Source organism: Oncorhynchus gorbuscha, linkage group LG16, assembly GCF_021184085.1.
Source record: "Oncorhynchus gorbuscha isolate QuinsamMale2020 ecotype Even-year linkage group LG16, OgorEven_v1.0, whole genome shotgun sequence".
Lineage (NCBI taxonomy): Eukaryota > Metazoa > Chordata > Actinopteri > Salmoniformes > Salmonidae > Oncorhynchus > Oncorhynchus gorbuscha.
The window spans coordinates 94,252,063-94,278,664 of record NC_060188.1 but is presented as its reverse complement, the minus strand read 5'-3'; the positions used below and the strand labels follow the sequence as shown (position 1 = coordinate 94,278,664).

At 45.4% G+C, this 26,602-nt stretch overlaps 1 protein-coding gene across 1 annotated transcript in view; it reads left to right on the top strand.

Moving 5' to 3' along the window:
- dcc (DCC netrin 1 receptor) overlaps positions 1-26,602 on the top strand; it is a 670,683-nt gene that overhangs the window by 486,185 nt on the left and 157,896 nt on the right. Inside the window, 1 exon segment of the mRNA XM_046305873.1 lies at positions 23,102-23,243. Within this exon segment, the coding sequence (XP_046161829.1) occupies positions 23,102-23,243 (142 nt within the window).

Genomic DNA, 26,602 nt, shown 5'->3' with positions numbered 1-26,602 from the left:
TGTGTCTCCGTGGTTCTGTGTCTCCGTGGTTCTGTGTCTCCGTGGCTCTGTGTCTCCGTGGTTCTGTGTCTCCGTGGTTCTGTGTCTCCGTGGCTCTGTGTCTCCGTGGCTCTGTGTGTCCGTGGTTCTGTGTCTCCGTGGTTCTGTGTCTCCGTGGTTCTGTGTCTCCGTGGCTCTGTGTCTCCGTGGTTCTATGTGTCCGTGGTTCTGTGTCTCCGTGGTTCTGTGTCTCCGTGGTTCTGTGTCTCCGTGGATCTGTGTCTCCGTGGTTCTGTGTCTCCGTGGCTCTGTGTCTCCGTGGCTCTGTGTGTCCGTGGTTCTGTGTCTCCGTGGTTCTGTGTCTCCGTGGTTCTGTATCTCCGTGGCTCTGTGTCTCCGTGGTTCTGTGTCTCCGTGGCTCTGTGTCTCCGTGGCTCTGTGTGTCCGTGGTTCTGTGTCTCCGTGGTTCTGTGTCTCCGTGGTTCTGTGTCTCCGTGGCTCTGTGTCTCCGTGGTTCTATGTGTCCGTGGTTCTGTGTCTCCGTGGTTCTGTGTCTCCGTGGTTCTGTGTCTCCGTGGATCTGTGTCTCCGTGCTTCTGTGTCTCCGTGGCTCTGTGTCTCCGTGGCTCTGTGTCTCCGTGGCTCTGTGTGTCCGTGGTTCTGTGTCTCCGTGGTTCTGTGTCTCCGTGGTTCTGTATCTCCGTGGCTCTGTGTCTCCGTGGTTCTGTGTCTCCGTGGTTCTGTGTCTCCGTGGCTCTGTGTCATGTTCACTCTCCTCCGTGTTTGTTTGTGTTACAAATTTCTTTCCACACCTGTGGAAGAACGCAAAGTGTCGTCCAATTGACAAAAAATATTGCTGTAAAGAGTGTGATTTGCGGCACAACGAAATGTAAGACTAAGGTAAGGACCCTGGGACTGAACATCTGGATGCTCTGGCTTTGGTAAGAGACGAGGCACAACAGTAAATGACAGTATCATCAGCATAAAAATTAAGCTGCGTATTTTGGACATTTTTGTCTAAATCATTTATATAAATAGTGAAAAAGAGAGGACCAAGTACAGAGCCTAGAGGGCACATCATTAAAGACAGACAATTTAACAGACGTAAGCCCATCAAATTGAATGCACTGAGTTCTATCAGACAGATAGATAGACAACCATGCAACTGCATGCTCTGAAAGACCTACACTCGACAATCTCTGCCTTAGTATAGCATGATCAACTGTATCAAAAGCCTTAGAGAGATCAATATAGCCTAGTTATCATTACTCGGTACTGGTATTAATTTTATATTAATTCTCTTATTATTTAGTGTTTCTCTTTTCTCTATTGTCTTTCTCTCTGTGTTGTTGGGAAGGGCCTGTCATTAAGCATTTCATAGTTAGGCCACAACTTTTGATTTCTGTGTTATTTTTGTGCATCATGCCTCCAAGATCACTCCATTGTACGGAAAATCAATCAATCAAAATCAAATCAAATGTATTTATATAGCCCTTCGTACATCAGCTGATATCTCAAAGTGCTGTACAGAAACCCAGCCTAAAACCCCAAACAGCAAGCAATGCAGGTGTAGAAGCACGGTGGCTAAGAACAACTCCCTTAGAAAGGCCAAAACCTAGGAAGAAACCTAGAGAGGAAGCAGGCTATGAGGGGTGGCCAGTCCTCTTCTGGCTGTGCCGGGTGGAGATGATAACAGAACATGGCCAAGATGTTAAAATGTTCATAGATGACCAGCAGGGTCAAATAATAATAATCATAGTAGTTGTCGAGGGTGCAGCAAGTCAGCACCTCAGGAGTAAATGTCAGTTGGCTTTTCATAGCCGAACATTAAGAGTATCTCCACCACCCCTGCTGTCTCTAGAGAGTTGAAAACAGCAGGTCTGGGACAGGCAGCACGTCCGGTGAACAGGTCAGGATTCCATAGCCGCAGGCAGAACAGTTGAAACTGGAGCAGCAGCACGGCCAGGTGGACTGGGGACAGCAAGGAGTCATCATGTCAGGTAGTCCTGAGGCATGGTCCTAGGGCTCAGGTCCTCCGAGAGAGAGAAAGAAAGATAGAAAGAGAGAATTAGAGAGAGCATACTTAAATTCACACTGGACACCGGATAAGACAGGAGAAGTACTCCAGATATAAAAAACTGACCCTCGCCCCCCGACACAAAAACTACTGCAGCATAAATACTGGAGGCTGAGACAGGAGGGGTCAGGAGACACTGGGGCCGCATCCGATGATACCCCTGAACAGGGCCAAACAGGAAGGATATAACCCCACCCACTTTGACAAATCACAGCCCCCACACCACTAGAGGGATGTCTTCAACCACCAACTTACCCTCCTGAGACAAGGTTGAGTTTAGCCCACAAAGATCTCCGCCACGGCACAACCCAAGGGGGGTTGCCAACCCAGACAGGAAGATCACGTCAGTGACTCAAACCACTCAAGTGACGCATCCCTCCTAGGGACGGCATGAAAGAGCACCAGTAAGCCAGTGACTCAGCCCCTGTAATAGGGTTAGAGGCAGAGAATCCCAGTGGAAAGAGGGGAACCGGCCAGGCAGAGACAGCAAGGGTTGTTCCAGAGCCTTTCCGTTCACCTTCCCACTCCTGGACCAGACTACACTCAATCATATGACCCACTGAAGAGCTGAGTCTTCAGTAAAGACTTAAACGTTGAGACCGAGTTTGCGTCTCTCACACGGGTAGGCAGACCATTCCATAAAAATGGAGCTCTATAGGAGAAAGCCCTGCCTCCAGCTGTTTGCTTAGAAATTCTAGGGACAATTAGGAGGCCTGCGTCTTGTGACCGTAGCGTACGTGTAGGTATATACGGCAGGACCAAATCAGAAAGATAGGTAGGAGCAAGCCCATGTAATGCTTTGTAGGTTAGCAGTAAAACCTTGATATCAGTCCTTGCCTTAACAGGAAGCCAGTGTAGAGAGGCTAGCACTGGAGTAATATGATCACATTTTGGTGTTCTAGTCAGGATTCTAGCAGCCGTATTTAGCACTAACTAAAGTTTATGTATTGCTTTATCCATGTAGCTGGAAAGTAGAGTATTGCAGTAGTCTAACCTAGAAGTAACAAAAGCATGGATTCATTTTTCTGCATCATTTTTGGTCAGAAAGTTTCTGATTTTTGCAAGGTTACGTAGATGGAAATAAGCTGTCCTTGAAACAGTCTTGATATGTTCGGCAAAAGAGGGATCAGGGCCTAGAGTAACGCCGAGGTCCTTCACAGTTTTATTTGAGGTGACTGTACAACCATCAAGATTAATTGTCAGATTCAGCAGAAGATCCCTTTGTTTCTTGGGGCCTAGAACAAGCATCTTTGTTTTGTCCGAGTTTAAAAGTAGAAAGTTTGCAGCCATCCACTTCCTTATGTCTGAAACACAGGCTTCTAGAGAGGGCAATTTTGGGGCTTCACCATGTTTTATTGAAATGTACAGCTGTGTGTCATCCACATAGCAGTGAAAGTTAACATTATGTTTTCAAATGACATCCCCAAGAGGTATAATATATAGTGAAAACAATAGTGGTCCTAAATCGGAACCTTGTGGAACACCGGAATTTACAGTTGATTTGTCAGAGGACAAACCATTCACAGAGACAAACTAATATCTTTCTGACAGATAAGATCTAAACCAGGCCAAAACTTGTCCGTGTAGACCAATTTGGGTCTACACTGAAGATCTCCAATTGCCCACTGTACTGAAGAGCACCCATTTTTACTGAAAATCACCCATTGTACTGAAAATCACCCATTTTTACTGAAAATCTCCCATTGTACTGAAAATCACCCATTTTTACTGAAAATCACCCGTTGTACTGAAGATCACCCATTGTACTGAAAATCACCCATTGTACTGAAAATCACCCATTGTACTGAAGATCACCCATTGTACTTAAGATCACCCATTGTACTGAAAATCACCCATTGTACTTTTTTACAGGAATGTTAATAGGTACTATTTTAGAAATAATAATTTGACAAAATGTTTTTATTAAAAGGTTCCTTAAAGTTCAGGAACTCTTATATTATTATTTGTATTCAATGTTTTCAACCTTTAATCACAATATAAATAAGTATAAGGTAATACTCTGTCTGTGTGAAGTTTTAAAAGAGGCCATGACTCTGTGTAGCCTAGCACATTGCAAGGTCAACTGGATTTGAATATAAATAGGTTTTAGGGAGGATTTCCTCTGCAATAGCAACCTGCACTAGTACAGATAAATAAAGAGTGGATAGAATCCACAGAGACTCAAATCTCACTCTGCATTGCAGTATTTACGTCACAGCATTTAAGCAAAGGCCTTTCTCTTTTCCAATTGTGGAATAATTTCATTCCCAGAAACCGCCCAAATGCGTGAAGAGTCTGTTGGACCAACGTGTCAAACTTGGCCCTTTGTTAGCCAATAGAGAGAGCCGGGAGAAACTCACGGTGCAGGGGCATTGGCTGATTCTACCAACCAATCATCTCTCTTCGCAGGTAGATTATTCTAGTTTGACTCTTGTGTCCATTTGAAGATTAAGTAGATTGAGTAATGACATTTTTGGGGTTTGTGATATGAATGGCAAAATCAGACATTCCTGTCTAGTGCCTGCCTGATTTATAGACAGCCATAGAGATATTAAATAAACATACAGGGTGTGCTTTGTTGATTGTTTTTTCCCTATAGACATTGACAACATAATGTAGCCCTATAGCACATAATGTAGACTATAGCACATAATGTAGACTATAGAACATAATGTAGACTATAGAACATAATGTAGACTATATAACATAATGTAGACCTACAGGACATAATGTAGACTATAAAACATAATGTAGACTATAGAACATAATGTAGACTGTAAAACATAATGTAGACCTATAGAACATAATGTAGACTATAAAACATAATGTAGACTATAGAACATAATGTAGACTATAGAACATAATGTAGACCTATAGCACATAATGTAGACTATAAAACATAATGTAGACTATAAAACATAATGTAGACTATAGAACATAATGTAGACTATAGAACATAATGTAGACTATAGAACATAACGTAGCCCTATAGCACATAATGTAGACTATAGAACATAATGTAGACTATAGAACATAATGTAGCCCTACAGGACATAATGTAGACTATAAAACATAATGTAGACTATAGAACATAATGTAGCCCTATAGCACATAATGTAGACTATATAACATAATGTAGACTATAAAACATAATGTAGACTATAGAACATAATGTAGACTATATAACATAATGTAGACTATATAACATAATGTAGACTATAGAACATAATGTAGACTATAGCACATAATGTAGACTATAGAACATAATGTAGACTATATAACATAATGTAGACCTACAGGACATAATGTAGACTATAAACCATAATGTAGACTATAGAACATAATGTAGCCCTATAGCACATAATGTAGACTATAGAACATAATGTAGACTGTAAAACATAATGTAGACCTATAGAACATAATGTAGACTATAGAACATAATGTAGACCTGTAGATTATAATGTAGACTATAGAACATAATGTAGACCTGTAGACTTCTATGTTCTCTTCCTATCTACTACCGTCAACATGAGGTGAATTCTCTCCATGACTGTCTATGGGCTAAGATGACAACCAGCTAGTTATTGTTGTTGTTGGTGCAAAGAGGGAATTATTGTCCTAAATGGTTTCCATTTGCACTGACTCACTGATGATAAAATGTGCTATACATTCAGCCGACTACGCCATATTCTCCCGTTACCCATTTCAGCTTCCTATAATTAATATGTTGTGTCATACATGAAGTATAATATAATATAATATGCATGTATAAATTACTATTAATTCACTGGGGGTGAATCTAATGGCTTATTTGCCTGCTACAGTCTTCCCTCCCTTGTATCCGGGCAGATTTCCCCCTGTGCTTTTCTTAGTGGAGCAATTAGTGCTGGTACAATAAGGCCAAATGACACTTACTGCTTGTCATTCAATCAGTGTGCGTGTGTGTATGTGTGCGTGTGTGTGTGTGTGTGTGTGTGTGTGTGTGTGTGTGTGTGTGTGTGTGTGTGTGTGTGTGTGTGTGTGTGTGTGTGTGTGTGTGTGTGTGTGTGTGTGTGTGTGTGTGTGTGTGTGTGTGTGTGTGTGTGTGTGTGTGTGTCTCTGTGTGTTTGCCATTCTCTTAATCACCACCATGCCACCATTCCAACCTCCAGAGGCTTCCAAAGCTTTAGCACAGAGAGAGAGAGAGAGAGAGACACACACACACACACACCAAAACGCACATACACACACAGAGAGCTCCCAACGAGCCTCCCTTTACAGCAATCAACCCTGTTGTAATCAATTAAGATCATGGTCTGAACGAGGGAACAGGTGGCTGTAAATGTTAATAGATTCTTCTATATCCACGAGGGTTACACAAGATGAATATTGAACACGCTCAACTTGATCTGAGAGAGGATTGGGGGGCTGCCTCAGGGGTCGCCTCGGTGCCTGTCTGTATATCTGACAAGATGAAGAAACATGGACGGATGCAGGGATGGAAATGAAGCCAGTCCGCTAGCCAGAGGCTAGTACTATTCCGACTAGGCTAGTAGAAAATGTATCAGGGTTCAGCCTAGCAAGCCAGTGAAATGTTGTCTATTCAAACACTGCATGGGTCTGAATGTTACCCGGGCTAGTAGAAATCTAAGAATACAAGCATGGCAGAATGTTACTGTTATGCTGGTGAATGAGGACCCAAAAGCGACTTAACGAAAACAGAGTCTTTATTCCAGTAAATGACAAAAGGAATAATCCTGGAAAAATCAAGAAGAAAACAAAACCGGAAAAAACTTAAATCCACTCGTAGTAACGAGGACAGACTGGAGACTCGACCATTGACTGCAGGTTGCTTCGGGAAGGCACCGACCGTAGCAGACTAAGACACCTGCTCACACGCAGCCTCTGAAGGAGACAAAACACGACAGGGCGAGACAAGGACACAGAACAGCGAACATCATACAAGGATCCGACAAGGACAGAAGCGGAAAACAAGGGGAGAAATAGGGACTCTAATCAGAGGGCAAAATAGGGGACAGGTGTGAAAAGAGTAAATGAGTGAGTTAGGAGAATGAGGAACAGCTGGGAGCAGGAACGGAACGATAGAGAGAAGAGAGAGAGGGAGGGGGAGAGAGAGGGATAGAAAAAGGGAACGAACCTAATAAGACCAGCAGGGGGAAACGAACAGAAGGGAAAGCACAAGGACAAGACAATATATGACAAAACATGACAGTACCCCCCCACTCACCGAGCGCCTCCTGGCGCACTCGAGGAGGAATCCTGGCGGCAACGGAGGAAATCATCAATCAGCGAACGGTCCAGCACGTCCCGAGATGGAACCCAACTCCTCTCCTCAGGACCGTAACCCTCCCAATCCACTAAGTATTGGTGACCACATCCCCGAGAACGCATGTCCATGATCCTACGTACCTTGTAAATAGGTGCGCCCTCGACAAGGACGGGGGGGGGGGAAGACGAACGGGGGCGCGAAGAAAGGGCTTGACACAGGAGACATGGAAGACAGGGTGGACGCGACGAAGATGTCGCGGAAGAAGCAGTCGCACAGCGACAGGATTGACGACCTGGGAGACACGGAACGGACCAATGAACCGCGGAGTCAACTTACGAGAAGCTGTCGTAAGGGGAAGGTTACGAGTGGAAAGCCACACTCTCTGGCCGCGACAATACCTAGGACTCTTAATCCTACGTTTATTGGCGGCTCTCACAGTCTGCGCCCTGTAACGGCAAAGTGCAGACCTCACCCTCCTCCAGATGCGCTCACAACGTTGGACAAACGCCTGAGCGGAGGGAACGCTGGACTCGGCGAGCTGGGACGAGAACAGAGGAGGCTGGTACCCCAGACTACTCTGAAACGGAGATAGCCCGGTAGCAGACGAAGGAAGCGAGTTGTGAGCATATTCTGCCCAGGGGAGCTGTTCTGCCCAAGACGCAGGGTTTCTAAAAGAAAGGCTGCGTAATATGCGACCAATCGTCTGATTGGCCCTTTCTGCTTGACCGTTAGACTGGGGATGAAAACCAGAAGAGAGACTGACGAAAGCACCAATCAAACGACAGAACTCCCTCCAAAATTCTGAACACATTCTCAATGATGATTTGTGCCGTCTCCTTAGCGGAAGGAAGCTTAGCGAGGGGAATGAAATGTGCCGCCTTAGAGAACCTATCGACAACCGTAAGAATCACAGTCTTCCCCGCAGACGAAGGCAGACCGGTAATGAAGTCTAAGGCGATGTGAGACCATGGTCGAGAAGGAATGGGAAGCGGTCTGAGACGACCGGCAGGAGGAGAGTTACCTGACTTAGTCTGCGCGCAGTCCGAACAAGCAGCCACGAAACGGCGCGTGTCACGCTCCTGAGTAGGCCACCAAAACCGCTGGCGAATAGAAGCAAGTGTACCTCGAACGCCGGGATGGCCAGCTAACTTGGCAGAGTGAGCCCACTGAAGAACAGCCAGATGAGTAGAAACAGGAACGAAAAGAAGGTTACTAGGACAAGCGCACGGCGACGCACTGTGAGTGAGTGCTTGCTTAACCTGTCTCTCAATTCCCCAGACAGTCAACCCGACAACACGCCCATAAGGAAGAATCCCCTCGGGATCGGTAGAAGCCACAGAAGAACTAAAGAGACGGGATAAGGCATCAGGCTTGGTGTTCTTATTACCCGGGCAATAAGAAATCACAAACTCGAAACGAGCGAAAAACAACGCCCAACGAGCTTGACGTGCATTAAGTCGTTTGGCAGAACGGATGTACTCAAGGTTCTTATGGTCAGTCCAAACGACAAAAGGAACGGTTGCCCCCTCCAACCACTGTCGCCATTCGCCTAGGGCTAAGCGGATGGCGAGCAGTTCGCGGTTACCCACATCATAGTTGCGTTCCGATGGCGACAGGCGATGAGAAAAATAAGCGCAAGGATGGACCTTATCGTCAGACTGGAAGCGCTGGGATAGAATGGCTCCCACGCCCACCTCTGAAGCGTCAACCTCGACAATGAATTGTTTAGTGACGTCAGGAGTAACAAGGATAGGAGCGGACGTAAAACGCTTCTTGAGGAGATCAAAAGCTCCCTGGGCGGAACCGGACCACTTAAAGCACGTCTTGACAGAAGTAAGAGCTGTGAGAGGGGCAGCAACTTGACCGAAATTACGAATGAAACGCCGATAGAAATTAGCGAAACCTAGAAAGCGCTGCAACTCGACACGTGACCTTGGAACGGGCCAATCACTGACAGCCTGGACCTTAGCGGGATCCATCTGAATGCCTTCAGCGGAAATAACAGAACCGAGAAATGTGACAGAGGAGACATGAAAGGTGCACTTCTCAGCCTTCACGTAGAGACAATTCTCTAAAAGGCGTTGGAGTACACGTCGAACGTGCTGAACATGAATCTCGAGTGACGGTGAAAAAATCAGGATATCGTCAAGGTAGACAAAAACAAAGATGTTCAGCATGTCTCTCAGTACATCATTAACTAATGCCTGAAAAACAGCTGGAGCATTAGCGAGACCAAACGGCAGAACCCGGTACTCAAAATGCCCTAACGGAGTGTTAAACGCCATTTTCCACTCGTCCCCCTCTCTGATGCGCACGAGATGGTAAGCATTACGAAGGTCCAACTTAGTAAAGAACCTGGCTCCCTGCAGAATCTCGAAGGCTGACGACATAAGGGGAAGCGGATAACGATTCTTAACCGTTATGTCATTCAGCCCTCGATAATCCACGCAGGGGCGCAGAGTACCGTCCTTCTTCTTAACACAAAAAAACCCCGCTCCGGCGGGAGAGGAAGAAGGCACTACGGTGCCGGCGTTAAGAGAAACAGACAAATAATCCTCGAGAGCCTTACGTTCGGGAGCCGACAGAGAGTATAGTCTACCCCGAGGGGGAGTGGTTCCCGGAAGGAGATCAATACTACAATTATACGACCGGTGAGGAGGAAGGGAGTTGGCTCTGGACCGACTGAAGACCGTGCGCAGATCATGATATTCCTCCGGCACTCCTGTCAAATCACCAGGTTCCTCCTGAGAAGAGGGGACAGAAGAAACAGGAGGGATAGCAGACATTAAACACTTCACATGACAAGAAACGTTCCAGGATAGGATTGAATTACTAGACCAATTAATAGAAGGATTATGACATACTAGCCAGGGATGACCCAAAACAACAGGTGTAAAAGGTGAACGAAAAATCAAAAAGGAAATGGTCTCACTGTGGTTACCAGATACTGTGAGGGTTAAAGGTAGTGTCTCATATCTGATACTGGGGAGAAGACTACCATCTAAGGCGAACATGGGTGTGGGCTTCCCTAATTGTCTGAGAGGAATGTCATGTTTCCGAGCCCATGCTTCGTCCATAAAACAACCCTCAGCCCCAGAGTCTATCAAGGCACTGCATGAAGCAGCCGAACCGGTCCAGCGTAGATGGACCGACATGGTAGTACAGGATCTTGATGGAGAGACCTGAGTAGTAGCGCTCACCAGTAGCCCTCCGCTTACTGATGAGCTCTGGCTTTTACTGGACATGAATTGACAAAATGTCCAGCAGAACCGCAATAGAGGCAAAGGCGGTTGGTGATCCTCCGTTCCCTCTCCTTAGTTGAGATGCGAATACCTCCCAGCTGCATGGGCTCAGTCTCTGAGCCGGAGGAAGGAGATGGTTGCGATGCGGAGAGGGGGAACACCGTTAACGCGAACTCTCTTCCACGAGCTCGGTGACGAAGATCTACCCGTCGTTCTATGCGGATGGCGAGTGCAATCAAAGGGCTGCCCCGAGTAACATGGTTGGTTATTAACCCTAGGTTCCGGAGACTCGGAAGACCAGGAAGTAGCTGGTGGCACGAGACGAAGACTCTGAAACTGTCCTGAGAGGTCGGAAACCTGAGCGGCCAGGGTCTCAACGGCATGACGAGCAGCAGACAATTCCTGCTCGTGTCTGCCGAGCATAGCTCCCTGGATCTCGACGGCAGTGTTACGAGAATCCGTAGTCGCTGGGTCCATTCTTGGTCGGATCCTTCTGTTATGCTGGTGAATGAGGACCCAAAAGCGACTTAACGAAAACAGAGTCTTTATTCCAGTAAATGACAAAAGGAATAATCCTGGAAAAATCAAGAAGAAAACAAAACAGGAAAAAACTTAAATCCACTCGTAGTAACGAGGACAGACTGGAGACTCGACCATTGACTGCAGGTTGCTTCGGGAAGGCACCGACCGTAGCAGACTAAGACACCTGCTCACACGCAGCCTCTGAAGGAGACAAAACACGACAGGGCGAGACAAGGACACAGAACAGCGAACATCATACAAGGATCCGACAAGGACAGAAGCGGAAAACAAGGGGAGAAATAGGGACTCTAATCAGAGGGCAAAATAGGGGACAGGTGTGAAAAGAGTAAATGAGTGAGTTAGGAGAATGAGGAACAGCTGGGAGCAGGAACGGAACGATAGAGAGAAGAGAGAGAGGGGGGGGAGAGAGAGGGATAGAAAAAGGGAACGAACCTAATAAGACCAGCAGGGGAAACGAACAGAAGGGAAAGCACAAGGACAAGACAATATATGACAAAACATGACAGTACCCCCACTCACCGAGCGCCTCCTGGCGCACTCGAGGAGGAATCCTGGCGGCAACGGAGGAAATCATCAATCAGCGAACGGTCCAGCACGTCCCGAGATGGAACCCAACTCCTCTCCTCAGGACCGTAACCCTCCCAATCCACTAAGTACTGGTGACCACATCCCCGAGAACGCATGTCCATGATCCTACGTACCTTGTAAATAGGTGCGCCCTCGACAAGGACGGGGGGAGGGAAGACGAACGGGGGCGCGAAGAAAGGGCTTGACACAGGAGACATGGAAGACAGGGTGGACGCGACGAAGATGTCGCGGAAGAAGCAGTCGCACAGCGACAGGATTGACGACCTGGGAGACACGGAACGGACCAATGAACCGCGGAGTCAACTTACGAGAAGCTGTCGTAAGGGGAAGGTTACGAGTGGAAAGCCACACTCTCTGGCCGCGACAATACCTAGGACTCTTAATCCTACGTTTATTGGCGGCTCTCACAGTCTGCGCCCTGTAACGGCAAAGTGCAGACCTCACCCTCCTCCAGGTGCGCTCACAACGTTGGACAAATGCCTGAGCGGAGGGAACGCTGGACTCGGCGAGCTGGGACGAGAACAGAGGAGGCTGGTACCCCAGACTACTCTGAAACGGAGATAGCCCGGTAGCAGACGAAGGAAGCGAGTTGTGAGCGTATTCTGCCCAGGGGAGCTGTTCTGCCCAAGACGCAGGGTTTCTAAAAGAAAGGCTGCGTAATATGCGACCAATCGTCTGATTGGCCCTTTCTGCTTGACTGTTAGACTGGGGATGAAAACCAGAAGAGAGACTGACGAAAGCACCAATCAAACGACAGAACTCCCTCCAAAACTGTGACGTGAATTGTGGACTTCTGTCTGAAACGGTGTCTAACGGGAGGCCATGAATTCTGAACACATTCTCAATGATGATTTGTGCCGTCTCCTTAGCGGAAGGAAGCTTAGCGAGGAGAATGAAATGTGCCGCCTTAGAGAACCTATCGACAACCGTAAGAATCACAGTCTTCCCCGCAGACGAAGGCAGACCGGTAATGAAGTCTAAGGCGATGTGAGACCATGGTCGAGAAGGAATGGGAAGCGGTCTGAGACGACCGGCAGGAGGAGAGTTACCTGACTTAGTCTGCGCGCAGTCCGAACAAGCAGCCACGAAACGGCGCGTGTCACGCTCCTGAGTAGGCCACCAAAACCGCTGGCGAATAGAAGCAAGTGTACCTCGAACGCCGGGATGGCCAGCTAACTTGGCAGAGTGAGCCCACTGAAGAACAGCCAGATGAGTAGAAACAGGAACGAAAAGAAGGTTACTAGGACAAGCGCACGGCGACGCACTGTGAGTGAGTGCTTGCTTAACCTGTCTCTCAATTCCCCAGACAGTCAACCCGACAACACGCCCATAAGGAAGAATCCCCTCGGGATCGGTAGAAGCCACAGAAGAACTAAAGAGACGGGATAAGGCATCAGGCTTGGTGTTCTTATTACCCGGGCGATAAGAAATCACAAACTCGAAACGAGCGAAAAACAACGCCCAACGAGCTTGACGTGCATTAAGTCGTTTGGCAGAACGGATGTACTCAAGGTTCTTATGGTCAGTCCAAACGACAAAGGAACGGTCGCCCCCTCCAACCACTGTCGCCATTCGCCTAGGGCTAAGCGGATGGCGAGCAGTTCGCGGTTACCCACATCATAGTTGCGTTCCGATGGCGACAGGCGATGAGAAAAATAAGCGCAAGGATGGACCTTATCGTCAGACTGGAAGCGCTGGGATAGAATGGCTCCCACGCCAACCTCTGAAGCGTCAACCTCGACAATGAATTGTTTAGTGACGTCAGGAGTAACAAGGATAGGAGCGGACGTAAAACGCTTCTTGAGGAGATCAAAAGCTCCCTGGGCGGAACCGGACCACTTAAAGCACGTCTTGACAGAAGTAAGAGCTGTGAGAGGGGCAGCAACTTGACCGAAATTACGAATGAAACGCCGATAGAAATTAGCGAAACCTAGAAAGCGCTGCAACTCGACACGTGACCTTGGAACGGGCCAATCACTGACAGCCTGGACCTTAGCGGGATCCATCTGAATGCCTTCAGCGGAAATATCAGAACCGAGAAATGTGACAGAGGAGACATGAAAGGTGCACTTCTCAGCCTTCACGTAGAGACAATTCTCTAAAAGGCGTTGGAGTACACGTCGAACGTGCTGAACATGAATCTCGAGTGACGGTGAAAAAAATCAGGATATCGTCAAGGTAGACAAAAACAAAGATGTTCAGCATGTCTCTCAGTACATCATTAACTAATGCCTGAAAAACAGCTGGAGCATTAGCGAGACCAAACGGCAGAACCCGGTACTCAAAATGCCCTAACGGAGTGTTAAACGCCATTTTCCACTCGTCCCCCTCTCTGATGCGCACGAGATGGTAAGCATTACGAAGGTCCAACTTAGTAAAGAACCTGGCTCCCTGCAGAATCTCGAAGGCTGACGACATAAGGGGAAGCGGATAACGATTCTTAACCGTTATGTCATTCAGCCCTCGATAATCCACGCAGGGGCGCAGAGTACCGTCCTTCTTCTTAACACAAAAAAACCCCGCTCCGGCGGCAGAGGAAGAAGGCACTACGGTGCCGGCGTTAAGAGAAACAGACAAATAATCCTCGAGAGCCTTACGTTCGGGAGCCGACAGAGAGTATAGTCTACCCCGAGGGGGAGTGGTCCCCGGAAGGAGATCAATACTACAATTATACGACCGGTGAGGAGGAGGAAGGAGTTGGCTCTGGACCGACTGAAGACCGTGCGCAGATCATGATATTCCTCCGGCACTCCTGTCAAATCACCAGGTTCCTCCTGAGAAGAGGGGACAGAAGAAACAGGAGGGATAGCAGACATTAAACACTTCACATGACAAGAAACGTTCCAGGATAGGATTGAATTACTAGACCAATTAATAGAAGGATTATGACATACTAGCCAGGGATGACCCAAAACAACAGGTGTAAAAGGTGAACGAAAAATCAAAAAGGAAATGGTCTCACTGTGGTTATCAGATACTGTGAGGGTTAAAGGTAGTGTCTCATATCTGATACTGGGGAGAAGACTACCATCTAAGGCGAACATGGGTGTGGGCTTCCCTAATTGTCTGAGAGGAATGTCATGTTTCCGAGCCCATGCTTCGTCCATAAAACAACCCTCAGCCCCAGAGTCTATCAAGGCACTGCATGAAGCAGCCGAACCGGTCCAGCGTAGATGGACCTACATGGTAGTACAGGATCTTGATGGAGAGACCTGAGTAGTAGCGCTCACCAGTAGCCCTCCGCTTACTGATGAGCTCTGGCTTTTACTGGACATGAATTGACAAAATGTCCAGCAGAACCGCAATAGAGGCAAAGGCGGTTGGTGATCCTCCGTTCCCTCTCCTTAGTTGAGATGCGAATACCTCCCAGCTGCATGGGCTCAGTCTCTGAGCCGGAGGAAGGAGATGGTTGCGATGCGGAGAGGGGGAACACCGTTAACGCGAACTCTCTTCCACGGTGACGAAGATCTACCCGTCGTTCTATGCGGATGGCGAGTGCAATCAAAGGGCTGCCCCGAGTAACATGGTGGGTTATTAACCCTAGGTTCCGGAGACTCGGAAGACCAGGAAGTAGCTGGTGGCACGAGACGAAGACTCTGAAACTGTCCTGAGAGGTCGGAAACCTGAGCGGCCAGGGTCTCAACGGCATGACGAGCAGCAGACAATTCCTGCTCATGTCTGCCGAGCATAGCTCCCTGGATCTCGACGGCAGTGTTACGAGAATCCGTAGTCGCTGGGTCCATTCTTGGTCGGATCCTTCTGTTATGCTGGTGAATGAGGACCCAAAAGCGACTTAACGAAAACAGAGTCTATATTCCAGTAAATGACAAAAGGAATAATCCTGGAAAAATCAAGAAGAAAACAAAACAGGAAAAAACTTAAATCCACTCGTAGTAACGAGGACAGACTGGAGACTCGACCATTGACTGCAGGTTGCTTCGGGAAGGCACCGACCGTAGCAGACTAAGACACCTGCTCACACGCAGCCTCTGAAGGAGACAAAACACGACAGGGCGAGACAAGGACACAGAACAGCGAACATCATACAAGGATCCGACAAGGACAGAAGCGGAAAACAAGGGGATAAATAGGGACTCTAATCAGAGGGCAAAATAGGGGACAGGTGTGAAAAGAGTAAATGAGTGAGTTAGGAGAATGAGGAACAGCTGGGAGCAGGAACGGAACGATAGAGAGATGAGAGAGAGGGAGGGGGAGAGAGAGGGATAGAAAAAGGGAACAAACCTAATAAGACCAGCAGGGGGAAACGAACAGAAGGGAAAGCACAAGGACAAGACAATATATGACAAAACATGACAGTTACTAGTAGAAATCTAAGAATACAAGCATGGCAGAATGTTACTAGTAGAAATCTAAGAATACAAGCACGGCAGAATGTTACTAGTAGAAATCTAAGAATACAAGCACGGCAGAATGTTACTAGTAGAAATCTAAGAATACAAGCACGGCAGAATGTTACTAGTAGAAATCTAAGAATACAAGCACGGCAGAATGTTACTAGTAGAAATCTAAGAATACAAGCACGGCAGAATGTTACTAGTAGAAATCTAAGAATACAAGCACGGCAGAATGTTACTAGTAGAAATCTAAGAATACAAGCACGGCAGAATGTTACTAGTAGAAATCTAAGAATACAAGCACGGCAGAATGTTACTAGTAGATCTCTAAGAATACAAGCATGGCAGAATGTTACTAGTAGAAATCTAAGAATACAAGCATGGCAGAATGTTACTAGTAGAAATCTAAGAATGTGAAGGGATGGGGTTCTACATTCTTTAAGTCTCTCTTTCTTAATTGTCTTTGCTTCATTCCTTGGAGAGAAACGCAAATCCTGTTTGAGAAAGAGATGTTCCTCCCCAGTCCTCTGACCTAAACTCCTCCAATAAACTTCTGAGAAGCCGTTAGGGCCCAGACCTGAAAACTATCCCAGAAAAACAGAGAATCGAGCCAAGAAGAAAAACATTGAAAAACATTGAGAAAGAGATCGTTAGATTGGCCCAGACCTGACTAAACTATCCCAGAAAAACATTGAGAAAGAGATCGTTAGATTGGCCCAGACCTGACTAAACTATCCCAGAAAAACACAGCTCAATGCTCCTCCACCCCAGCTTCAGGCAGACAGGAAATGAATCTCGGTCGCTGGTGGAGAAGGGCAATCCCAAATTGCAACCAATTACCTATTTAGTGCACTACTTTTGCCCAGGACCAATAGAGTTCCCATAGAGCTTTAGTCAAAAGTAGTGCAAGTCCTAGGCCATAGGGTGCCATTTGGGATGTATGATCCAAGGCAGCAGCACGTAGATCAGACTGGATCAGACTGGACTGGATGCATTGGCAGCTGTGTCGTGTGAATTCTAATTGGTTTATTTGCATGTTAACAGGCTCCCTCTCCTCTGCAGATGGCACACTTGGCCATTGTGTGTGTGAGTGTGTGTGTGCGTGCATGTGTGTGTGCGCGCGTGCGTGCGCGTGCGTGTGTGTGTGTGCGCACAACTGGCAGTAACACGAGACATGTTTGAGTCAATGTGACAGTCGTTAAACATACGATAGCATTCCTTCACAGTCTCACAGGCACCAGGGTCTACTAGGTAACGAATGTGTCACAAATGCCACCCTATTCCCTAATGGGCCCCGGTCAGAAGTAGTGCACTGTGTAGGGAATAGGGTTTCCATTTGGGATGCACTCACAACTGACTGCTCCTGGGTTTCAGAAAGGTTTTTTACTAATCAGAGCGTTCAGTACTATAGGTAGGTGTCTGTTTGCACGAAGTAGAACCAATGACACGATGGCAGAACCGGAGGGATATGAAGAGTTGTGTTTGACACGTCTACAGATCAAGAGACCCTGTCTCTTTTTTATTTTTTCTATTTTTTTTGTAACCTTTGACGAGAGAAAGGAGATGTTGGTTCATTATTGGAATGAAAGAAGAAGAAGAACTGTTGACGTTTGGACTCTGTTGAATCAGTGAACGTGTTCACCGTCTCAACAAGCCAAATTAAATGACATCATTCTATGACATCATTCTATGACATCATTCTATGACATCATTCTATGACATCATTCTATGACATCATTCTATGACATCATTCTATGACATCATTCTATGACATCATTCTATGACATCATTCTATGACATCATTCTGCACGATTAGATACAGAGACATCCATGACAAATACATGTATAGTATATATATATATATATGAAAGACTGACCAGTTTAATATATATATATATATATATATATATATTTATAATATATATATATATATATATATATATATATATATAATATATATATATATAGTACCAGATTAATATATATATGATTTGTTTTGAATGTTCAATTTAATTACCGGGAGTTACTTATTATTTTAAACTAGGACATTCACTTGCCCTTATACATTAAAACCCTTGTCATAATATGCTATAGATAGATTTACATAATGTCAAAGTGTCCGTTTACAAAACACTGGATCAATAAGAGATCCTAGCCTTTTCAGCTGGATTAAACTGGTCAGTCTTTGTCATTGGAAAGAGCAGGTGTTCTTAATGTTTTGTACACTCAGTGTTTATTTAGTGTAGAAGAAGTCACATAATTATGCACAAGCGGGCACCTTCACTACCGTTATGGAGATGCTGTGATCCTTCATTGGATTTTGGCAACTTCTGAGCTGCTCTAAGTGATAATCAAAATGTTATTGTTTTGTAATATATTGTGCAATACTTGTAACTTGTTTTGCGTCCAGTATACACAGTATATACAGCTCAGTTAGAAGAGCATAGTGCTTGCAACACCGGGGGTTCTGGGTTCGATTCCCACAGGGTTCCAGTATGAACGTGTCTGCACTCACTAACTGTAAATCACTCTGGATGAGAGGCTCTGCTAAATAACTAAGATGTAAAATGTTTGGAGATTGAATCCAAGCCAGCCCAGATGGAATCCCTCCTCTTCCTGTCAGGATTTTTATCATGAAGATTCTGTTTCTCTTATCTAAGCTGTTTCAGTGAAAAGACATGATTTATATTTTACACATTTAAAGATTTGTCAAGCCTGGCCATCTGCATAGTGGGGTAGATGAGGTCAGTACAACATAATGGGGTAGATGAGGTCAGTACAAGAAACTTCTTTATCCCATGATGCATTTGATGTTATGGTATTGACATTGTTACAGTGTTATGATATTGACATTGTGACAGTGTTATGGTATTGACAGTGTTATGGTATTGACATTGTGACAGTGTTATGGTATTGACATTGTTACAGTGTTATGGTATTGACATTGTGACAGTGTTATGGTATTGACAGTGTTATGGTATTGACATTGTGACAGTGTTATGGTATTGACATTGTTACAGTGTTATGGTATTGACTGAACTGAAATGTCTCTTCCGCGTGCAGAACGACAGTACCAGATCAATGTGGAGCTATATACAGGAAGTAACAGATCAATGTAGAGCTATATACAGGAAGTACCAGATCAATGAGGAGCTATATACAGGGAGTACCAGATCAATGTAGAGCTATATACAGGGAGTACCATATCTATGTGGAGCTATATACAGGGAGTACCAGATCAATGTGGAGCTATATACAGGGAATACCAGTACCAGATCAATGTGGAGATGTATACAGGAAGTACCAGATCAATGTGGAGCTATATACAGGAAGTAACAGATCAATGTGGAGCTATATACAGGGAGTACCAGTACCAGATAAATGTGGAGCTGTATACAGGGAGTACCAGTACCAGATCAATGTGGAGCTATATACAGGGAGTACCAGTACCAGATCAATGTGGAGCTATATACAGGGAGTACCAGTACCAGATCAATGTGGAGCTGTATACAGGAAGTACCAGATCAATGTGGAGCTATATACAGGAAGTACCAGATCAATGTGGAGCTAAATACAGGAAGTACCAGATCAATGTGGAGCTCTATACAGGAAGTACCAGATCAATGTGGAGCTATATACAGGGAGTACCAGTATCAGATCAATGTGGAGCTAAATACAGGAAGTACCAGATCAATGTGGAGCTCTATACAGGAAGTACCGGTACCAGATCAATGTGGAGCTATATACAGGAAGTAACAGATCAATGTGGAGCTATATACAGGGAGTACCAGTACCAGATCAATGTGGAGCTATATACAGGGAGTACCAGTACCAGATCAATGTGGAGCTATATACAGGGAGTACCAGTACCAGATCAATGTGGAGCTATATACAGGGAGTACCAGTACCAGATCAATGTGGAGCTATATACAGGGAGTACCAGTACCAGATCAATGTGGAGCTATATACAGGGAGTACCAGTATCAGATCAATGTGGAGCTAAATACAGGAAGTACCAGATCAATGTGGAGCTCTATACAGGAAGTACCGGTACCAGATCAATGTGGAGCTATATACAGGGAGTACCAGATCAATGTGGAGCTATATACAGGGAGTACCAGATCAATGTGGAGCTATATACAGGAAGTACCAGATCAATGTGGAGCTATATACAGGGAGTACCAGTACCAGATCAATGTGGAGCTATATACAGGAAGTACCAGATCAATGTGGAGCTATATACAGGGAGTACCAGATTAATGTGGAGCTATATACAGGAAGTACCAGATCAATGTGGAGGTATATACAGGGAGTACCAGATCAATGTGGAGTTATATACAGGAAGTACCAGATCAATGTGGAGTTATATACAGGAAGTACCAGATCAATGTGGAGTTATATACAGGGAGTACCAGATCAATGTGGAGCTATATACAGGGAGTACCAGATCAATGTGGAGCTATATACAGGAAGTACCAGTACCAGATCAATGTGGAGGTACATACAGGGAGTACCAGTACCAGATCAATGTGCAGAGTTAAGAGGTATTTGAGGTAGATATGTACATGAAGGCAGGGTAAAGTGACTAGACATCAGGATAGATAATAATAAGGTATTTGAGGTAGATATGTACATGAAGGCAGGGTAACGTGACTAGACATCAGGATAGATAATAATAAGGTATTTGAGGTAGATATGTACATGAAGGCAGGGTAACGTGACTAGACATCAGGATAGATAATAATAAGGTATTTGAGGTAGATATGTACATGAAGGCAGGGTAAAGTGACTAGGCATCAGGATAGATAATAATTAGGTATTTGAGGTAGATACAATACATACAATACATTCGGAAACCCCTTTACTTTTTCCACATTTTGTTACTTTTAGCCTAAAATTGATTAAATAAAAAATTTTCCTCATCAACCTACACACAATATCCCATAATGACATTTTTTTTGCAAATGTATAAAATATCTATTGACGTAAGTATTCAGACCCTTTGCTATAAGACTTGAAATTGAGCTCAGGTGCATCCTGTTTCCATTTCTCCTCCTTGAGATGTTTATACAACTTCATTGGAGTCCACCTGTGGTCATTTATTTTGATTGGACATGGAAAGGCACACACCTGTCTATATAAAGGTCCCACAGTTGACAGTGCATCTCAGAAAAAAAAACAAGCCATGAGGTCGAAGGAATTGTCCGTAGAGCTGCGAGACAGGATTTTGTCGAGGCACATATCTGGGGAAGGATACCAAAACATTTCTGCAGCATTGAAGGTCCCCAAGAACACAGTGGCCTCCATCATTCTTAAATGGAAGAAGTTCTGAACCACCAAGACTCTTCCTAGAGCTGGTCGCCCGGCTAAACTGAGCAATCAGGGGAGAAGGCCCTTGGTCCGGGAGGTGACCAAGAACCCGATGGTCACTCTGACAGAGCTCCAGAGTTCTGTGGAGATGGGGGAACCTTCCAGAAGGACAACCTTCTCTGCAGCACACCACCAATCAGGCCTTTATGGCCAGAAGGAAGCCACTTTTCAGTTAAAGGCACATGACAGCCCACTTGGAGTTTACCAAAAGGCACCTAAAGGACTCTTAGACCATGAGGAACAAGATTCTCTGGTCTGATGAAAACAAGACTGAATTATTTGGCCTCAATGCCAAGTGTCACATCTAGAGGAAACCTGGCACCATCCCTACGGTGAAGCACTGTGGTGGCAGCATCATGCTATGGGGATGTTTTTCAGCGGAAGGGACTGGGAGACTAGTCAGGATCGAGGGAAAGGTGAATGGAGCAAAGTACAGAGAGATCCTTGATGAAGACCTGCTTAGGATCATAGACTGGGTGAAGGTTCACCTTCTAAACAGGACAACGACCCACAAAGCCAAGACAACGCAGGAGTGGCTTCGGGGCAAGTCTCTGAGTGTCCTTGAGTGGCCCAGCCAAAGCCCGAACATGAACCCGGGCTTTGGCTGGGTTCAACCTGAAAATAGACCTGAAAATAGCTTTGCAGCAACGCTCCCTATCCAACCTGACAGAGCTTGAGAGGATCTGCAGAGAAGAATGTGAGAAACTCCCCAAATACAGGTGTGCCAAGCTTGTAGCGTCTTACCCAAGAAGACACAATGCTGTAATCGCTGCCAAAGGTGCTTCAATAAAGTACTGAGTAAAGGGTCTGAATACTTATGTAAATGTGATATCTCCGTTTTTTATATTTAATACATTTACAGAAATGTCTAAAAACCTGTTTTTGCTTTGTCATTATGGGTTATTGTGTATAGCTTGATGAGGGGAGGAAAAAAACTATTGAATCCATTTTAGAATAAGGCTGTAATGTAACACAAGGTGGAAAAATCATGGGGTTTGAAAACTTTATATACATTGAGTGTACAAAACATAAAGAACACCTGCTCTTTCCATGACATAGACTGACCAGGTGAATCCAGGTGAAAGATATGATCCCGTATTGATGTCTCTTGTTAAATCCACTTCAATCAGTGTAGATGAAGGGGAGGAGACAGGTTAAAGAAGGATGGTTAAGCCCTGAGACAATGGAGACATGGATTGTGTGCCATTCAGAGGGTGAATGGGCAAGACAAAGTATTTAAACGTCTTTGAACGGGGTATGGTAGTAGGTGCCAGGCGCACCGGTTAATGTCAAGAACTGCAAAGCTGCTGGGTTTTTCACGATCAACAGTTTCCTGTGTGTTTCAAGAATGGTCCACCACCCAAAGGACATCCAGCCAACTGGACACAAAACTGGGACACATTGGAGCCAACATGAGCCAGCATCCCTGTGAAATACTTGCAACACCTTGTAGAGTCCATGCCCCGACAAATTGAAGCTCTTTTGAGGGCAAAAGGGGGTGCAAATCAATATTAGGAAGGTGTTCCTAATGTTTTGTACACTCAGTGTGAATGTGGTAAATCTGGTGGTCATGCATGGCATTGTTAGTGGCTCTAGCAAAACAAGGTTGTGGGTTCAATTCCCACAGGAACCGCATGTACATTGTAAACATGTGTCCTCTCCCCTGACTGTGTTTCAGAGCATTAAGGTGAGCTGGCAGCCCCCTCCTCCCAACAGCCAGAACGGGTTCATCACCGGCTACAAGCTCCGACACCGGAAGACCGGCCGACGAGGAGACCAGGAGGCCATCGAACCTAACAACTTCTGGTACCTGTTCACAGGTGAGTCTCCTGGTACCTGTTCACAGGTGAGTCTCCTGGTACCTGTTCACAGGTGAGTCTCCTGGTACCTGTTCACAGGTGAGTCTCCTGATACCTGTTCACAGGTGAGTCTCCTGATACCTGTTCACAGGTGAGTCTCCTGGTACCTGTTCACAGGTGAGTCTCCTGGTACCTGTTCACAGGTGAGTCTCCTGATACCTGTTCACAGGTGAGTCTCCTGGTACCTGTTTACAGGTGAGTCTCCTGATACCTGTTCACAGGTGAGTCTCCTGGTACCTGTTCACAGGTGAGTCTCCTGGTACCTGTTCACAGGTGAGTCTCCTGGTACCTGTTCACAGGTGAGTCTCCTGATACCTGTTCACAGGGGAGTCTCCTGATACCTGTTCACAGATGAGTCTCCTGGTACCTGTTCACAGGTGAGTCTCCTGGTACCTGTTCACAGGGGAGTCTCCTGATACCTGTTCACAGCTGAGTCTCCTGGTACCTGTTCACAGGTGAGTCTCTTGGTACCTGTTCACAGGTGAGTCTCCTGATACTTGTTTACAGGTGAGACGTATGGTACCTGTTCACAGGTGAGTCTCCTGATACTTGTTTACAGGTGAGTCTCCTGGTACCTGTTCACAGGTGAGTCTCTTGGTACCTGTTCACAGGTGAGTCTCCTGATACTTGTTTACAGGTGAGACGTATGGTACCTGTTCACAGGTGATTCTCCTGATACTTGTTTACCGGTGAGACGTATGGTACAGTGCCTGGGGAAAGTATTCATTTCCCTTGACTTATTCCACATTTTGTTGTGTTGGACTGAATTCAAAATGGATTCATAATAACCATAATGACAAAGTAAAAACATGTTTTTTTATTAATTTGACTAATTTACATAAGTAGTCAATACATGTTAGAATCGCCTTTGGCAGGGATTACATCTGTGAGTCTTTCTGGGTAAATCTCTAAGAGTGTTTACAGCTGTGAGTCTTTCTGGGTAAATCTCTAAGAGTGTTTACAGCTGTGAGTCTTTCTGGGTAAATCTCTAAGAGTGTTTACAGCTGTGAGTCTTTCTGGGTAAATCTCTAAGAGTGTTTACAGCTGTGAGTCTTTCTGGGTAAATCTCTAAGAGTGATTACAGCTGTGAGTCTTTCTGGGTAAATCTCTAAGAGTGTTTACATCTGTGAGTCTTTCTGGGTAAATCTCTAAGAGTGTTTACATCTGTGAGTCTTTCTGGGTAAATCTCTAAGAGTGTTTACATCTGTGAGTCTTTCTGGGTAAATCTCTAAGAGTGTTTACATCTGTGAGTCTTGCTGGGTAAATCTCTAAGAGTGTTTACATCTGTGAGTCTTTCTGGGTAAATCTCTAAGAGTGTTTACAGCTGTGAAATCTCTAAGACTCTTTCTGGGTAAATCTCTAAGAGTGTTTACATCTGTGAGTCTTTCTGGGTAAATCTCTAAGAGTGTTTACATCTGAGTCTTTCTGTTTACATCTGTGAGTCTTTCTGGGTAAATCTCTAAGAGTGTTTACATCTGTGAGTCTTTCTGGGTAAATCTCTAAGAGTGTTTACATCTGTGAGTCTTTCTGGGTAAATCTCTAAGAGTGTTTACATCTGTGAGTCTTTCTGGGTAAATCTCTAAGAGCTTTTCACACCTGTGGTCTCATTGATCAATATTGCGTAGATACTATTCTAGAATACTACTTACAAACGGAATTTAGAATGTTTGTACGCAGCAAAAAAGTGATTTATCAAACAATCCTACTATGCCTGTACATGTAGGAGATTTTATTTTACCAGGTAAGTTGACTGAGGACACCTTCTCATTTACAGCAACGACCTGAGGAATAGTTACAGGAGGAGGATGAATTAGCCAATTGTAAACGGGGGATTATTAGGTGACCGTGATGGTTAGGGTTAACACCCCTACTCTTACAATAAGTGCCATGGGATCTTTAATGACCTCAGAGAGTCAGGACACCAGGGTTAACACCCCTACTCTTACGATAAGAGCCATGGGATCTTTACTGACCTCAGAGAGTCAGGACACCAGGGTTAACACCCCTACTCTTACGATAAGAGCCATGGGATCTTTTACTGACCTCAGAGAGTCAGGACACCCATTTAATGTCCCATCCAAAAGACGGCACCCTACACAGGGCAGTGTCCCCAATCACTGCCCTGGGGCATTTTTTAGACCAGAGGATAGAGTGCCTCCTAGTGGCCCTCCAACACCACTTCCAGCAGCATCTGGTCTCCCATCCAGGGACTGACCAGGACCAACCCTGCTTAGCTTCAGAAGCCAGCCAGCAGTGGGATGCAGGACGAGATGCTGTTGAGATAAATAAAAAATGATAATAAATACCAATTGTTCTCAGCCTCAGTTCTCGACCTTGGCTTTTTTTTCCATTTTAAAGCCTGTGTTGGAATACACAACGCCGTACCATGAAATAGCCGACGACGGCGCAACAGAAAACTAATAATACTACAAAAAAAAAACTTTGTCTGAGACTGAAATTGAGGTTGAGTGAAAAACAAAGAGATGAACCATTAGGACAATTCAAGTTGCTTTTAACAGTGGAACAATTACTTCAGATGAGTAGGCAACGCTCACCAATAAGTCATCCTTTCTCAACCGCTCCCTCCTCGGAGGGGGTGTCGGCCAACAACACCTATCACCTGCACGTGCAGGCTCTGGTCTGAAGTAGTGCACTATATAGGGAATAGGGTTCCATTGGGCTCTGGTCTGAAGTAGTGCACTATATAGGGAATAGGGTTCCATTGGGCTCTGGTCTGAAGTAGTGCACTATATAGGGAATAGGGTTCCATTGGGCTCTGGTCTAAAGTAGTGCACTATATAGGGAATAGGGTTCCATTGGGCTCTGGTCTAAAGTAGTGCACTATATAGGGAATAGGGTTCCATAGGGCTCTGGTCTGAAGTAGTACTATATAGGGAATAGGGTTCCATAGGGCTCTGGTCTATAAGGGAATAGGGTGGGCTCTGGTCTGACACTATATAGGGAATAGGGTTCCATTGGGCTCTGGTCTAAAGTAGTGCACTATATAGGGAATAGGGTTCCATTGGGCTCTGGTCTAAAGTAGTGCACTATATAGGGAATAGGGTCCTATAGGGCTCTGGTCTGAAGTAGTGCACTATATAGGGAATAGGGTTCCATTGGGCTCTGGTCTAAAGTAGTGCACCATATAAGGAATAGGGGTCCTATAGGGCTCTGGTCTAAAGTAGTGCACTATATATAGGGAATAGGGTTCCATTGGGCTCTGGTCTAAAGTAGTGCACTATATATAGGGAATAGGGTTCCATTGGGCTCTGGTCTGAAGTAGTGCACTATATAGGGAATAGGGTTCCATAGGGCTCTGG